The sequence below is a fragment of the Galeopterus variegatus genome, unplaced genomic scaffold (assembly GCF_000696425.1).
Source record: "Galeopterus variegatus unplaced genomic scaffold, G_variegatus-3.0.2 Scaffold175, whole genome shotgun sequence".
Lineage (NCBI taxonomy): Eukaryota > Metazoa > Chordata > Mammalia > Dermoptera > Cynocephalidae > Galeopterus > Galeopterus variegatus.
In genome coordinates, this window is record NW_007726286.1 from 879383 (window position 1) to 896830 (window position 17448).

The 17448-nt window shown below is 34.3% G+C and overlaps 1 protein-coding gene across 1 annotated transcript in view; it reads left to right on the forward strand.

Annotated features, from left to right (window-relative positions):
- Window positions 1-17448, forward strand: part of SUPT3H (suppressor of Ty 3 homolog (S. cerevisiae)) — a gene marked incomplete at its 3' end in the record, with an annotated part of 373199 nt that overhangs the window by 341349 nt on the left and 14402 nt on the right. The window contains exons 4-5 of the mRNA XM_008563607.1: window positions 4114-4200; window positions 6415-6505. Coding sequence (XP_008561829.1) covers window positions 4114-4200; window positions 6415-6505 — 178 coding nt within the window. The remainder of the gene's footprint in view (window positions 1-4113; window positions 4201-6414; window positions 6506-17448) is intronic.

The window sequence follows — 17448 nt, forward strand, 5'->3', positions numbered from 1 at the left end:
AATGAAATTCTGCCATTCCCAGCAACATGGAGGAGCTTGGAGAAAATTATGTTGAGTGAAATAAGCTGGGCACAGAGGGTAAAATACGATGTTCCCTCACTCATAAGTGGTAGCTAAGAGAGAAAGAAGGAAGGAAAGAAAGACCACAGTTGGTGTGTTGGACTTGCAGAAGGAGAGAGCATATGTAGGGTTGTGGAGTGGGGTGGGGAAGGGTCAAAGGGGAGGAAAGTTGGGGCTTAACTGGGTGGGGGACATAGGAAATAATCACAATTTGCAAAAAGTAATTTGCAGTTTGTAATGGGTTTGCTGATAGCATTGATCTGGCCAAAACATCTTGGGCACAAGTGATAGTGGTCAGCTTTGTACCCTATGAATATGCATAACCAATTAAAGAAAAAATATTGTTTCCTTTTATCCTTTTCTACTCAGGCCTATTCAGGTCTTCCAGTGGTTGGATGAGGCCCACCAACATTAGGAGCACAATCTGCTTTGCTCAGTCTGCTGATACACATATTAATCTCATCCAGAAACACCCTCATGGACACACCCGGAATAATATTTGACCAAATGACACATAAAATTAACCATCACAAATACCCAAAGGCACAAGGAATCACAATTATTGGAGCTTAAATGTAGAATTATATGAGAGAAAAACAAGAAATGTAATGAAAATGAAGTTATAGGGAAAATGTGTGTATGAGTTGATGGGATTTAAAGACTCATTGAAATTAGGCAGTAGTGAATCATGATAGATCTTTGAATGAGAATTTGGACATTATATTTGAGGAACATCTTTTTAGCAGTTAAATCTAGAATGCATAACAATTTGGAGACATTGAAACTTAGAAACCAGTGGGTAAAACTTCCCAAATGCCTGGATTAAAGTAAATAGTGTGGAAGTAGGGAGCACATTCAAGACCCTGAGCAGATTAAAACAAACAACAAAATCAACAGAAGTGAAAATATAGTAAAGCGAGAAAAAAATTTAATGTGAATGTTAGTATCACTGATAGCAATGCGAAATTGAGAAGAGATTTATTGAGGCATTTGAGATGAAATCTAATCATGTACCTTTGTGCTCAACCTTCAATTAAAGTGTCATAAAATATTTAAAATGCAAACATGATGAATTTTAGTATATTAGAGGTGATTTTTCTTTACTTTTAAACAGTTGTTACAGGTATAATATTATATTTAGTTTACTTTGAAGAGTAGAAATAATAATCAAAAAATACTGAAATGCTTGCTGTTACTGAGTTCCTTTTGTGGTAAAATAATGTCTTTCAGCAAAATATTTTACTAAGTTGTAGGAAAATCTCTGTGAGGCTACTATTACCATACCTTTATCCATATAGTTAAGAAAATTAACTTTGTATACTTATTAAATTAGTGAGTAAGCTTAAAGTTATTTTTCTCCTGTTGTATTTTTATATATTTTATCATAGTTAAATATTTACTACTTTCTTTGTAATAGAAAAAAAATTGTAAAATGTATCATTATTTCATGTTAGTTTAATTACTACCAGAAATATTTGACTTGTTGCAAAAAGCTTCCACTTATTTTCCAGAATTAAAAATTTAAAGTATTTCTTAGAATGTAGAATCACCTTTTTTTTTTAAACTTCGGAGTTTTTAGGAACATTGTGATACTGGATTCCTGGTTCTAGTATTGTTTTCACATTAAATGCACCAGTCTCAAGACTGTGGAACTGGACTGCCAAATTGCTAATCTGTTTTTTAAGTTTATCTTATTAAATAGGACTTTCTTTGCTCTTTCTGATCAATTTTCTAGGAGAAGTAAGCCAATGGGTAATATATAAAACTTTAAAAATTTCTAAGAGAAGTAAGCCAGTGGGTAATGTATACTTTAGTGTGAATTACTCCAATTAGCTAATAAGATTACTCTCCTTGCTTGGTAGAGATGAGGAAGTTGGAGTTTGCAAGGGGTGATTTTGGAGCATGGGACACATCAGGGGTATGCAGGCCTTGGTGACATAACAGTGATGCTTTCAGTTACAGAGAAATACCAACTAGGCAGAGTCCAAGGCATACTAGGGAGTGCTAGCAATGCTAGTACTAGTAAGGGTACTATACAAGGGTGCTTCAAAAAAGTTCAAGGAAAAGTAGAATTAAAAGATAATATTAATCTTTCCATGAATTTTTTGGAGTACCCTGTATTAGTTGAGAGAAATTAGAAAATTAGGTAGATGAAAATTACAAGCTTTTCCTGCTAAATATGACAACATAACCATGACATGAATTCCTTATCCTTGCAGTAGTTGTGTACTGGTTTTGAAAAAAATGATTAAAAATGTCAGACTCTTCTGTGTCTTTATTTTCCATTTTTATTCTGTTTCTGGTTAATGTGTTTGTAAACTGACATTTTGGAGAATGTTATAAGTAGGGATTATTTATATGAAGTGTGGATAAACCATTGATTAATTGGAAAACTATTTAGAAATACATATTTCTGCTGATCTTAATATGAGTAAAATTATGTATATCCTTGTACATAAAATTATGTATATGGTGTTTCTGAGCTTTCAAATCATCACCATTCTTTAAGAAAATAAAAATTTACTTGACAGTGCTATCTCCTGTTTCTCTTTATGTGTCCAGACAAATGATATGTAATCTATATTTTTCTCCACACTGATTGCATGTATTTTAGACTGTGATAGAAATATTTTTATTTGAAAAGCATGTGTACATATATTTCCCTGACACTCTTCCAGTTTTTAGAAAAAACGTGTTCATGCCTGCTGAAAACTCTTTGTTTCATTCTGGGTAGATACATCATCTTTTAAAAAACCTTTTCCCCTAAGATTTCTGTTTAAATGGTTCACAGTTAAATTTAAATTTCTATATTTAGATCGGATTATGTTTATATACCAACCACCAGTATCCAGGAAATTCAGTGCTAAAGCTAACACGTAGGGAGTTTATATTCTATTTTGTAGTCTGTGTATTTAGAGAAGGTTTGAAGCTTACTTAGCAAAATTGCTTGAACATTCAAGCAGAATTTCTTTAGCACAAATGCACTATTTGATTTCATATTTTTAAGATAATAGTGTTTCACTTTTTCAACATTAGTTCTCAAAAATGTATGTTGATTTATTCCTTTCAAAGAAGGATGTATTCAGGAGCAGCTTATGTATGTAAATATTTTTATAATATTTCAGATTGGATAGAATTGGTTTGGTGCAATCAGCATGGTTTGATCAAATTTGGAAGAAGTTACAGGCACATTTTTGTAGTGTTTTCTACAGCATCTTTATTTTTTTCAGATGGACGTATTTTATATTCCTTCTAACTAATCAGAATAAGAAACTGAGTTTGCCTGTGCCAAAAAATAGAACTATCATTTTTCACATTCTTTTATTTTTCAGATCATTTTCGAGTAAGATTGTGTTTCTAGGGCTTCTGAATTCCTGAAAACTCTTTACTTTGTAGATATTAGGGCCCAGATGCATATTTCAGGGGGAATCTAACTTTTCATGCAGTATGTTTTGTGTTGTGCATTCCAGATACAGTTAACTTTTTGTGTGCATGTGATTAGTGTGGAAAGAAATTAATGCAGTCCAGTATTATGATTTATGGACTGAATCCTTTACCCACTGAAGACTTGCCAAAACTAAAAGTATTTTTTTTTCCTTTGGATATTAGAAACAGCTACTGTTTTTGTTGATCTTTTAAAGTTCTGAATGGGCCTATTTCAAATCATACCAGCATGGGAGCTCAGATTAATAATATACTTATTCAACTAGCGATACTGAGTGAAACCATTGCTCACATGGGTATGAAGGATAAAATTTCATAAAATTATTTTCAGGTGCATTAATGCATTTCTGGAAGCTGTGCATGATTTTTCTTTTGCACAAAAGACATCAAGGATTTCTATTTATTGTATCAGTTACAGGTGGGCTCATAATTTAATTGCGCTTATTAATATTTTAGAACATAAGACATTTTTGCTTTTAAAAGAAGTAATGTGATTGCTGGATTATTCCCAAAGTTTTTAACTCAGTATATTTATATCTCTTGAGATATCATGACCATACTATTTTTAACTTATATTATTGAGAAAAATTTCTAAATTTTCTTTGTTAGTTACAGCAAGCTGCTGAAGTTTCTCAACTGCGGGGAGCAAGGGTAATCTCTCCTGAAGATCTTCTGTTTTTGATGCGTAAGGATAAGGTAATATAAAACAATTTCACTATATTAGAATGCCAGATGTTGTGCTTCATTGAACTTATATATGGAAATTATATATCCTTGTTGTATAGCTTTCAAATTAGAATCATAACTATTGGACTGATATTTTAGTTTTCACAGTTTGCACAACAAAGTAGGTTTACTACAAAAGAACTGGTACTTATTTTAACATGGACAAAGGCAGTTATGTAAAAACTATGCTAATAACTAATCCTCACTTATCTTTATGTGTCATGTCTATGCAGACATATTCATTGCTACATAATATTCACTAAATACTGACTGTGTGCTTTGTTCTTATAAATGGGAATGGCATATAACTGAATGGCTTATTTATTGGCATATAACTGGCATATTTATTTTTCATCTTATTTTATACATTAACATTATCAGGATTATAGGCTTTCATAGAGTAAATTTTTTCACTTGAAATACAAAGTTTTTTCTGTGATACTGGCTTATAGGAAAAACAAAACAATCAAAATAAATATTCCAATAGCATAAATATATATCATAATTTCTATTTTTTAAAAAATAAAGATCTGCCTTTCTTACTCTTTGAACTCTGGTATTAAAATATTTAAGCTGGCATTTAGTATTTAATTTTGTCATAATTATTTTCTCTGAGTAGCCAGTTGAAAATATTCTATAATATTTTGTGTTTTAGTTAATTCTTAGATGGTATGAAAAATATAAAAAGAAAATAAATGTCTGCACTATCGAGCTGAAGATCTGTTTTAGGAAATTTGTGTGATTTAGTTGAAAAGAAGCATTTTAAGACTCACAGAATTTCAAGGTTGTGTGATTAGATGGAAAGACTGTAGGATTTGTTGGGTGAGGCTCATGTAATAAAATGTAGAATGGACCAAATGCAGAGAGACTAACCATTGCTGGTTTAGTAATCACAGCAAAGTATGATTAGTACTTAATGAATAGGAAAGAAGAATTCAGGGTAGTAGTGAAGAGAGAGAATTTGCAGAATTTGGTGACTTCATTAAAAGTGGAACACTAAGGATAAACAGGCATTAGTACTATGTAGCAGTGATGTTGAGAAGAAGGAGCCTTGAAATGCTATTAGCAGAACTGAGAACCTTGAGCAGAGATTCTTATGAAGCCAGCTAGGGAAGAACAAAGTTTTGAACATCTCATCATTTTTGTTTTTTCCCACAGATAGAAGTAAAGAGGTTAGCACATAAAGTAGTCCACACTGACACTTTTTCCTACCCTTTGAGGAAGTCAGAATTTTAAATCATTGAAACTTTAGGAACATACACCATTTGAAAATGCTCTTCTACTGTCTAGAAGGATTCTTAGCCAGAATCGTTTTACCAGCCTAGAACATAGCAGTGACATAATGGTTGCCGGTTTTCTCATCTTTCTCTTCAAAATATTAATTTTATTTATATGCTGACATGTTCTAAAGATAAAGTAGTTTACATAGGTAAAATATCAGACAAAATAAAATTAAAGTACTAAATAGAATTAGAACAAAGAGAAGGGTAGCAAAAGACCTATGTACAGGTGTATGATTTTTCTATGAATGATTATTGACTGCTGACTATTTTCACATGTTGCACTAAGCATCTTCATTCAGACTCATTAATTTCTCAAAATAGGCATGTAAGATAGGTACTTTTCTTACTTTGCAAATGAGAAACCAGGTTCAAAGGTTATGTTCTATTTCTGGCCCTATGAGCTTTAGTTGTACAACTATTCTTTGCTTGTTTTCCTATATATAAAAAGAATATGATTATATTTGTCTGTGTCTCAGGGCTATTGAATATATCAGCTGATACCCATGTAATAAGCTTTTCAAAATGCAATATGTTTCAATTATTATTAGAAATATTAAATCTGAAGGTCAGGAACCATTATGGAGAATGTGATATTTATCAATATCTTTAAAGAGAATGTAAAACTTTTTATGACACACAAAAAAAGAAATAGCAAATACTGTTGATACTGGAGCATCTGGATACTTACAAGTGAAAAGTGCTTTTAAAAATACTTGTGTTTTAGCTTTTATGTTTAATTTAATGATTACATTCTTACTTCATAGTTTATGATAAGGATTGCTATATTTTCCCCAATGATTCTATGGTACAAGTTTATTCAATTTAGTTATAATAGTAGTCTTTAATCAGTAAAGCGAATATGTGTATAAATTTTTAATTTATTATTTCATATTTTTAATAGAAAAAACTTAGAAGACTGCTAAAATATATGTTTATTCGAGACTACAAATCAAAGATTATCAAAGGCATAGATGAAGATGATCTTCTAGAAGGTAATCAAAACAAAACACTGAACTAAAAACAATGGCTTATAACACATGTGTGCTGGTTGACACATTTAGGCAATGTCAATGTAGATTTTTTTTCATCAGAGTAGAATATACTGTATGTACTTCTTTTAAATCATAAAGTTTGGAAATATCCAAATATTTGTTTAGTTGACAGTTTAATCTTGTGATTTTCTATTTATATGACTTCATAGGAATCTGATATTTCAGTTTGTTCTGTTAATAATGTGTACTGCTTTATATCAGACTATCATGAAACTAAAAATTGTTTGATTCAAAATATAATTGATTTTAGCAAATGTAATTTTTCTGTGGTGGATGTAGGGAGCCAGAACTATTGTCTGTCTTTGAAATTGACACATATGGGTTTTTGTTAATTTATCATAGAAAGTATCAGATATGTTTTATGATGTAAAGTCACCTAATTCTGGTGTGTTATTTCTGTGCTGTTTGAAATCTAACAAAAAGCATAACACAGAGTAGAACATTTTCCTTTATCTGATCTGTCAACTCAATTTCTCATTTTATAATATTTAGAAAAATATTAAGTTGGAAAATCAAACAGTGTTTTGCTGAAAATAGAAGAGTACTAAACAATACTTATTGAATCAAAATAAGTATGTTGTGTTTTTAGAAGTAACTCATGTTTTGTGTTATTATAGTCATTGTACAGTGGCATTCTTTTCCAGTAGATATACTGATAAATTAGGTAGATAAACAAACTCTACTGGATTAAGAAAAATTCTAGAGAACTAAAGGAAAGAGAACTAATTACTTTTGTTTACTGTCAACAAATCAAAGGAAATAACCTTACAAAAAAAATCAAATGTATTACAGTGTCACCTATTTAATATTCCTGCAAATCTCGTAGAATATAATTCCTAGAAAATAGTTCTTCAGATTAATTTAAAAGTTTCCTTTTATGGAGCACATGAACAGTACAGACTTGGAACAAAACAGACCTGGATTCCAGTCAACTAAAGTTCTATGCTTTCTGTGTGTGTGACCTGGAAGTGTCAGTTTTCCCATTTATAAGAGGGAAATTATACCATTTAACATGTGAAGTTCTTATGAACGTTCAACATAATATATGAAAATATTTGGTACTTCTACAATGGCTATGTGAGGAACATGGCAGACTCTCTCCCCAATGAAGCATATTTAACTGGTAAAATTTTAAAAAATAATTATTCAAAGTCTCTAGTAATTGTCCTAAGGGCATATAGCAAATGGAGAAATATGTATTCAAGATGATCTACTAAACTTTTTTAAGAACGATGAGAGTCTGTTGCATTTGAGCCATGATCTGCTCCCTCTCCACCCTCCCCTGCTCTGCCACCCCAGCTCAGTGTGAGAGAAGCTCTACTCTGGGTGAGTGTGGCCTAGAACACTGGGCTCCTACTCCTTGAGCTTTCAGACTAGGGCAACAGTTTCACCCCAGGAAAGGCAGGAGATTGGCATCTCCCATATCCCGCAGCTCTGGGTTGCAGCTCTGGGTTGCAGCTCTGTGCTAAGCAGGCACAGCTAGATGACTAGGGCTCCCTTTCACTCATTCTCTACTCATAGGGTGAAAGCTCTACCTCAGACATGGCAGGCGGAGAATACTGAGCACTGATTGCTACCACCCTTGCTCACTCTTGGGAGCAAAGTTCCATACAAAAAGGGACAAACCTAGAAGACTAAGGGCTACTGTCATTTCCCAGCTCTTCATTCTTAGAGAAGCTGATTGCTACTCCCACCCCCACCTCGAGTACAGTGGTATAAAGGTTTAGCCCAGGGAGAAAGGCAGGCCTTAAGAACAGCTCTCCCTAAGGAGACTATTTATAATAGGCATGTGGAAGTTTACACCTAAGGGTGTTATAAAAAAAAAAATCAAGATACTGGTGGTGAACAATTAAAAGGAAGCTGGTAGCTCCATGATGTTGGTAGCAAAAGCAAAACAGCAGATCAGCTAGAAGTTAAACAGAAGAAACAAGGAAAGGAGACGGGTAAGACAAGCCCTCCTGGGGTCAGAGCAAAACTTAAAGGCTGGCAACACTTCGACTCTTCAAAGTGGTCCAACATTATTTAGTTCAACCTGTGAAGCAATTTATGCCCAAAGATATTATCAAAAACAACAGAGCAGTCAGTTAACAATTAGTAGAAGCTGACACCTGTGTGTAATACCAGTAGAGCCAGACCAGCAAGAACCTTAATGGGGAGATCAGGGAAAATGACAGCCAAAGATACACTGAGTAAAACCACAGGCATTCCTGGTGATGGAGAATGCTGTTTGCATGCGAAAGTTTGCACCATCTGAGGCACAAAATCGGAAGCTGCACAGTGCGAGGGAAGAGATATCATTGTACTCATCTAGCCAGGTCATTAAACAAATAAACAACCGAACATTGACAACAAGCCGCAGGAAAAGGAGAGAAATATCATCTGGAGTCGCTGCAATATATTATCTAAAATGCCCATTTTTATCATCAACAACAAAGTTAATAGACATGCAAAGAAACAGGTATGTGTGATCCATAAAAAAAAAGAAGAAAAAAAGAAAAAGCAAATGATACTTTTTGGGGTCCCAGGTGTTAGACTTAGGAGAGAAAAACTTCAAAGTAGCTATTATAAATATGTTCAAATAACTAAGCAAACCATGTTTAAAGAACAAAAAGAAGGCATGATGACAATGTCTCACAAAATAAAGAATATCGATAAAGAGGGAATTCTTTTTCCTTTTTGTCTTTTTTACTGACCGGTAATGGGATCACAACCCTCGGTGTCGCGCCCGCACCGCACTCAGCCAGTGAGCGGGAACCGGTCTCCACATGGGATCCGAACCCTCGGCGGGAGCATCGCCGCGCTCCCAAGCGGCGCACTCTCCAGTGCGCCACCGGGCTGGCCCAAGAGGGAATTCTTAAAGAAGAAACAAATGGAAATTATTGAGCTCAGAAGTACAGAGACCAAAATGAAAAATGTAGTTGAGGGACACAACAGTAGTTTTGAACTGACCAAAGAAAGAATCAGTGAATTTGAAGACATCATTAACGGTTATGCAATCTGAAGAATAAAGAGAAAAAAGAAAAATTAAGAGAGCTTCAGAGCAATTTGGGGTACCATTAACTGCATCAGCTTATGCGTAATAGGAGTATCAGAGGGAGAAGAGAAAAAGGAACAGAAAAAATTCAAAGAAATTATGACTGAAAACTTCTCAAATTTGATGAAAATTATTAGTCTCTGCATCCAGCAAGCTTCATGTATAGGATAAACACAAAAACACTACACTAAGACACATTATAGTAAAAATGTTGAAAGACAAAGAGAAAATGTAAAAGCTACAAAAGAAAAGTATTTTATCGGGGCTGGCCCGGTGGCGCACTGGATAGTGCGCCGCTTGGGAAGCGCGGCGGCGCTTCCGCCGAGGGTTCGGATCCCACATACAGACCGGTTCCCACTCACTGGCTGAGCGAGGCGCGGGAGCAACGCCGAGGGTTGCGATCCCGTTGCCGGACACGGAAAAAGACAAAAAAAATAAAAAAAGAAAAGTATTTTATCTTATATGAGGGAGTCCCAAGAATATCAGCAGCTAATTTTTCATCAACAATAGAGGTCTGAAGGCAGTGGGACCACATGTTCAAAGGGCTGAAAGAGAAAGCTGTTCACCAAGAAACTTATATCCAGAAAAACTATATTTTTTAAATGAAGGTGAAATAAAAACATTCACAGAAAAATGAAAACTGGGAGAAAAAATGAAAACATGCTATAGAAGACCCATATAAGAAATACTAAAGAAAATTCTTCAGACAAAAAGCAAGTTGCACCAGACAATAATTTGAATCCACACACCTCTTAAGATAATTATATATGTAATTACATGTAATTGCATATTTCTTTTCCTTTAAGGGATTTAAAAAGCAACTGTATAAAACAATATATGTGTGTATAAAATATAGGCATGTATATCATAGTAATGTTGGGTTTATAACATTTAGAAATGTAATACATTTGACAGCAACAACACATGAAGTGGGTGGTAGTAAGGTATTAGAGTAAGGAAATGACACATGATGGTAGCCCAAATTACAGAGGAAATGAAAAGAACCAGAAAAGCAAATAAAATGGTTAATATAACAAACTATAAATACGTACTCGCTCTACTATAAATACACAAACTACTGTACTGAATCAAGAAAAAATAGAAAATCTGAATAGCAAGTAAAGAGTTTAAATTTGTAATTTAAAAATTCCCATAGGCACAAGTGACTTTACTGTTCAGTTCTACCCAATACTTAAGGAAGAATTAATACCAATCCATTCCCAACTCATTCTACAATGACAGTATTAATGTGATATTAAAACCAGACAAACACATCACAACAAAAGAAAACTGTATACTAATATCTTTTTGAATATAGATGCAAAAATCCTCAACAGAATACTAGTACTGGTTCTACCAAAACATAAAAAGGCTTATGAATCATGACTAAATGGAATTTATTCTAGGAATGGAAGGTTGAGTTCATATAATGCATCATATAACAGAATAAAGGACAAGAACCACATGATCATCTCAATAAATGTAGAAAAAGCATTTTAAAAATCCAAAATCTTTCATAGCAGGAACATTTAACAAGCTAGGAAGAGAAGGAAACTTCCTTAACCTGATAAAAGCCATTGCTGTGGACTGAGTGTTTGTGTCACCCCAATATTTCATATGTTGAAACCTAGTCTCCAATGTGATGATATTTGGGGGTGGGAACCACTGAGAGGTAATTAGGTTATAAAGGCAGAGCCCTCATAGATGGGATTAGTGCCCTTCTAAGAAGAGACACAAAAGAGCTTGCTTCCTCTCTGTTCTCCATTATGCGAGGATACAACAAGAACGTGGCTGTCTGCAAACTAGGAAACAGGCCTTCACCAGACAGTGGATCTGCCAGCACCTTGATCTTGGACTTCCCAGCCTCTAGAACAGTGAGAAATAAATGTTTGTTGTTTAAGCCACACATGGTATATTTTAGCAGCCTGAACTATGACAGCCATCTACAAAAAATCCACAGTTAACATTATATGTAATGGAGAAAGACTGGATGCTTTCCCCCTCAAGATCAGGAAAAAGACAAGGATGTCCACTTGTTCCACTTATATAAAACACTGTGCTTGAGGTTTTAGCCAGGGTGCTTAGGCAGAAAAAGAAACAAAGGGCATCCATTTTCGATAGGAAGAAGTAATACTGTCTGTTTGCAGATGATCTTGCCCTTATATAAAATTCTAAGAAATCCACTGAAAATTCTTACAACTAATAGACAAGCGGCAAGTTTACAGGATACAAGATAAGTATACCAAAATCAAGTGTATTTCTAGACAGTAACAATTAATAATCCAAAAATGAAATTAAGAAAACAATGCCATTTACAATAACATCAAAAAGAATAAAATACTTCAGAGTAAACTTAACCAAAGACCTGTAAGAAGTACACTGAAAACTACAAAACACTGTTGAAAGAAAGAAGACCTAGATTGCAATAAGAAGACTTCCTATGTTCATGGATTAAAAGAGTTAATATTGTTAAGGTGGTAGTACTCACCAACTTGATATATAGATTTCCACCTGCTTTTTTGTAGAAATGAACAGGCTGATTCCACCATTCATTTGGAAATGACAGATTCTGGCATGAAAATGACCCATATTGTAGGTCATACAAGACTCAGTATAGCCAAAACAATCTTTACCAAAAACAAAGTTGAAGGACTCATGCTTACTAATTTCAAAACTTACTGTGAAGCTACAATAATCAAGACAGGGTGGTATTGGCATAAGGATAGACAAATTAGTCAATGGAATGGAAGGAAAATGAGAGTCCAGAATAAGCCTTTACATTTAAGATCAATTAATTTTGACAAGGATTTCAAAACAATTCAAGGGGGGAAAGAATAACAACTGGATATCCACATATAAAAGAAAGAACTGGGCTCTTTTATAACACAGTACACAAAAGTTAATTCAATATAAATCATAGACCTAAATGTCAAACTATAAAATTTTTAGGAAGAAACATAGGAGTAGATGCTTATGACCTTTGGTGAGGCATAACTGTCTAAGCATATGCTGCCAAAAGCACAAGTAGCAAAAGGAAAAAAAAAATACATATATCGGACTTGATTTAAAAATTTTGTGCTTCAGAGAACACTATCAAGAAAGTGAAAAAGACAACCCACAGAATGGGAGAAAATTATGCATATCATATATTTAAGGTACTTTTGTATAGAATACATAAAAGCCTTTATAACTACAGTAAATATACAACCTAATTTTAAAATGGGCAAAGGATCTGGATAGACATTTTTCTAAACAAAATTTGCTATGGCAAATAGTGGAAAAGAGGCTCAATATCATTAGCCACCAGAAAAATGCAAATCATAACCACAGTGATAACTACTTCACACCCACTAGGATGGCTGTGATCTAATTCTGTTGAGGATGTGGAGAATTGGGACCCTCTTACATTGTTAGTGGGATTGGTAAATGGTTCATACACTTCAGAAAGGATTTTGGAAGTTCTTCAGAAGGCTAAACGCAGATTTACCAAGTGAACCATCAGTTTAACTCCTACTGAAGTGGAATGAGCAGAAATGAAAATATACATTCACACAAAAAGTTGTACATGAATGTTAATAGCATTATTCATAATAGTAAAAAAGTAGAAACAACCCAAATGACTGTCAACTGATGAATGGATAGGTATGGAATATTTATACAAAGGAGTATTATTTGGCAAAAAGAGGGAATTAAATACTGATATATGCTAAAATGTGGGTGCACCTTAAAAACATTAAGCTAAATGAAAGAAGCCAGTTGCAAAAACCACATATTTTATTCCGTTTACATATAATGTCTAAAATAGGCAAATCTATAGAGACAGAAAGTAGAGTAGTGGTTGCCTAGAGCTGGGAATGGGGAAGTTCAAGATGGGGAATCGTTTAAAATCCCATCCTTCTGTTGAAACCTTCACCATTCATAACATTAGTTGCTGACTTTCTCAGTGTCTCAAGTCTTTAAAGATTTGGCTGTTATAAGATCTATGCCTATACTCTGCCTAAAAACCATATTGTAATGCTTCACTAATAATACCTCATTAAGATGTATAATTTAGACAATGACTGGTTTAAAATTTATTTTCATATTGATTACAGGGCAAAAAGCTTTGATGTAAATTAACAGACTGTAGTGGATTAAATTATATCCCCCTAAAACTCCCTGAAGCTTGAATTGTGTCCCCCAAGTTTTATGTATTAGAAACTTAGCCCCCCACTGTGACTGGTAAGAGGATGGGAAATCCTATATTGGTTATTGAAAGGTGGAGCCTTGAAAAGGTGACTAGATTGTAGGACCATGCTATAGTGAATGGATTAGAAATGGTGGTCAGGGGCGTGGTTCTGAGGGCTTTAAAAGAAGAGAGAGGAGAATCTGTCTCTCTCTCTGCTTCCACCATCTTGCGGTGAGAGACCTCTGGGTCACTGTTGCCACCACCAGATGTGTTCTCTGGACTTTGAACTTCCCAGCCTCAGAAACTGTAAGCAATAAATTTTGTTTTTCTTTTGAATCAGCCAGTTCCATGTATTTTGTTATAGTCAACAGAAAATGGACTAATACACAGACATAATTATAAAGACAGTCTTTTTAAACCATTTTTTTCATTTGAAGCACATTTTCCACTCTAAATACTTGTTTTAATATTTTTGTAGTAGGCACTCTTATTAGCTTATTACAGATGATAATCAGTACATCTACGTGATAATGTTTGGGTCATCTTTATTTGGTATAAGCATGGAATTAGTCACAATAAAAAAAAAAGTAATCTACTTCTTCCTGACTCATTAATTCACACTGTTCTTTCTATGCATTTTTAAATTAATTACCTATTCCAACATTTACATTCCTTCCTGATCTTTTGCAATAACTTTCTCAGAGTTATGTTTTGCTTTTAAAAAAGTATAATGGTAGTTTTATCTCTTAGGAGAGAGTAAAATCCCTTTAGGTTTCAAGTACATAATATTATCTTCTTTGACTTTCATAAGTCAGTCTTGATGTGATTTATTTATTTGTGTTTGTTTTTATTTATTTTCTTAATTAGCCTTGTCATGGTCTGTTCTTATGTTTTATTGCTCTTTTCCAAGAAGAAGCTTTTGTTTTAATTTATCTTTTTAATTATTTCTGTTTTATTGATTTCAGAATTTATCTCTATTAATTCCTTCTTGCCACCTTTTTTTTTCCTGTTGGTCTTTTCTGGTTTTTTTTTTTTTTTCTAGTTTCTTAAGTAGGACTCTCACCTAATTAATTTTTCATATTTCTTTTTTAAATACAAAAGCATTTAGGCTTAAAATTTACTGCTGAGCAGAACTTCAGTTGTAGCAATGATATTTGATAAGAAATGTTTCTCTTTTCATTAATTTCTACATTACTTATAATTGTAACGTTTATTTACCCTTTACTCCAGGGTTTATTAAAGAAGGATGTTTTTCATTTCCTAAGTAGACAATACATAATTTTTTGGTATTTTTGTTGATTATTGTTTATGATTAGATAATGACTTAAAATCTCTACCTTCTGGAATTTATTAAAGTTTTTACTGTGGGCAAGTATGTAGATAGGAAAAGGTTTTTAGAGCATGGCAACTAAATGTGGCTTCCTTTTCTTCAGTTTTCAATTCTGATTTTTCTTCCTCTCTAGCCAAAGTATGTGTGGCTTGCCTGAATTTGGGTATGAATGAAGCTTTAGACTCTGCAGCACTCCTTGTGAAGGAATTGGGCTGAGGCTTTCTCCCCACTATTTCCTAGGTAAACACCAGAAGACTAGGAGGGAGGAGGCTTAGGGTAAGGACCAGGAAGTGGTACATGTTAGAAAGAGCTTAGCCTTCAGAGATCTCTGTGAGCCTAGGGAGAAGGCTGATATAAGCTCCTCCAGAATATGCCTTTTAACCTCCAGGAGCTAAAGAGTTGAATGACTAGCCTGAATCCTCCCTATTCTCAGTGAAGAGAATAAGAGCAGGGAGGCTCTGTGGAGTACCTCAGTGGGGTGCTGGCAATCTGCCTGTTTCTACTGTCCTGGTTTGCCTTCCACTATTTATGGATTGCTCTTACTTAGGGTATTCCAACAACCACACCTCAATTCCAACAAGCAGAAAAAGAAAGAAAAAAAAAAAAAAAAAACTCCATTGGAGTGAGATTAATGTACCTAGAGAGAGGAAGATATGACAGAGAAAACAATACCTGCCCAGCAAAATAGAGTTCGGAGATAGATGACAACTTGAATAAAAGTAGAATAGTTAGTGGGATTCAAATGTAGCACAAAGGAGATTTTCTAGAATTAGCACACCTTGATAGAGTAATTTATAAAATAAATGTCAAATTTCAGACCAAGTAAGGGCCTGGAAGATAAAATGCAAAGCTCACAAGAAAATAAAAGGATATGGAAATTTAGAGGGAAAAGGTAAGAGACATTAAGGATAAATCCAGGAGTGTTAATGTGCATATAATAGGAATTTCAGAACGAGAAAAAGGAAGAGATGGAGGAAAGGCAATAAGTGGATATTCATAAACTAAATCTGAGGCTGAAGTGTACAAGGCTTAATTGAGTTCTGGGGTTTTTTTAATGAATAAAGATGCACACCTGGAATGTCTTAGTAAAATTCCTGATCTCTAAATATAATGAGGAACATTTTATAAAGCTCAGTCTCCTCTGCCCCCCAAAAAGGAATAATTGAATGAATCATATTGTCATTGGGCTTTTAATTTGTAACACTGGAAGCTAGAAAACACTAGAATACTATCTATTGATTCATGAGAGGAAAGGACTTTATACCCAGCCAAGATAAGATGTCTGTTCTTTAAAGCCAAATAAATATGTTTGATAATATGCAAATGTGCAGAAAGAAAATCATCCATGTATCTCATCTAGAGATTTCAAAGTTAGAACAAAGGATAAATAAGAAAGAGAAAGTGTGTTGAGTAGTTAAAGTTGTTTGAACTCACTCAGTATTTATCTTTAATTATATATACAAACATGTAATATAACTGCTAAATTTCTTGAAATTATGAATGAAATTTTGTTAATACTCTACAAATAATAACCTTTTTCATTAAAAGCCAAGAGTTGAGAAGTAGATGGAGATCAGGTGAAGTAAGAATTTTTCAAATGTCTTTTGCTGGGGAGTGAAGAGAGGGAAAATGAAAATGTTCTGAATGTCTTTCATTATTAGAATGTGGGAAGGATTAGGAGAAAAGGTTACTTTATTGGGAAGATGTTACCTCTTGATGGGGATATATTCGATACCTTGTTTTAAGTAATAGATTAAACTGCTGTTTAAAATATGTTCAAGTGGAAGTAACATCACCAAGATGGCAGAATAGATGCTCCCCACTATCACTCCCTCCACAACAGATCAATTTACAGTAATTAAAATGCAAAAACTGCCATCCTGAGATTGCTGGAACTTGGGGAAAGAAGAGGAGAGACCCACAGAAACTGTGAAGGTGTGAAAGGCCACAGTGAAAGTGGGAGAAGGGACCACCTAGCCCCACTTTTTGGGTCAGGGTGGCACAGTGCAAGGAGCACCCACCACCACACAGAGTAGCTACCAGGAGATGACAAAGCCTCAGCAAAACTGTTTTCATGAAGCTACTTGGAGTTTGCAGGGAAGAAGGGTATTTTGGAGTGCACAATCCCATCTCCCAGGCAAACAAAGCTGCTAGAAAGCTTCCTATGACCTCATAGGATGGAGGGGCCACATTTGATGGGAGGAAGGAATCACCCAGAGATAAGTGAGTATTTGCTGAAGACTTGTGCACAGTCTGCCCGTGCCCCATGAGAAATGTTTGGAGTGTCCAGGGGGAGGCTGACTCAATCAGGGGAGCATCAGCTGCAGCACTGGCAATTAATCTGCCTTCCT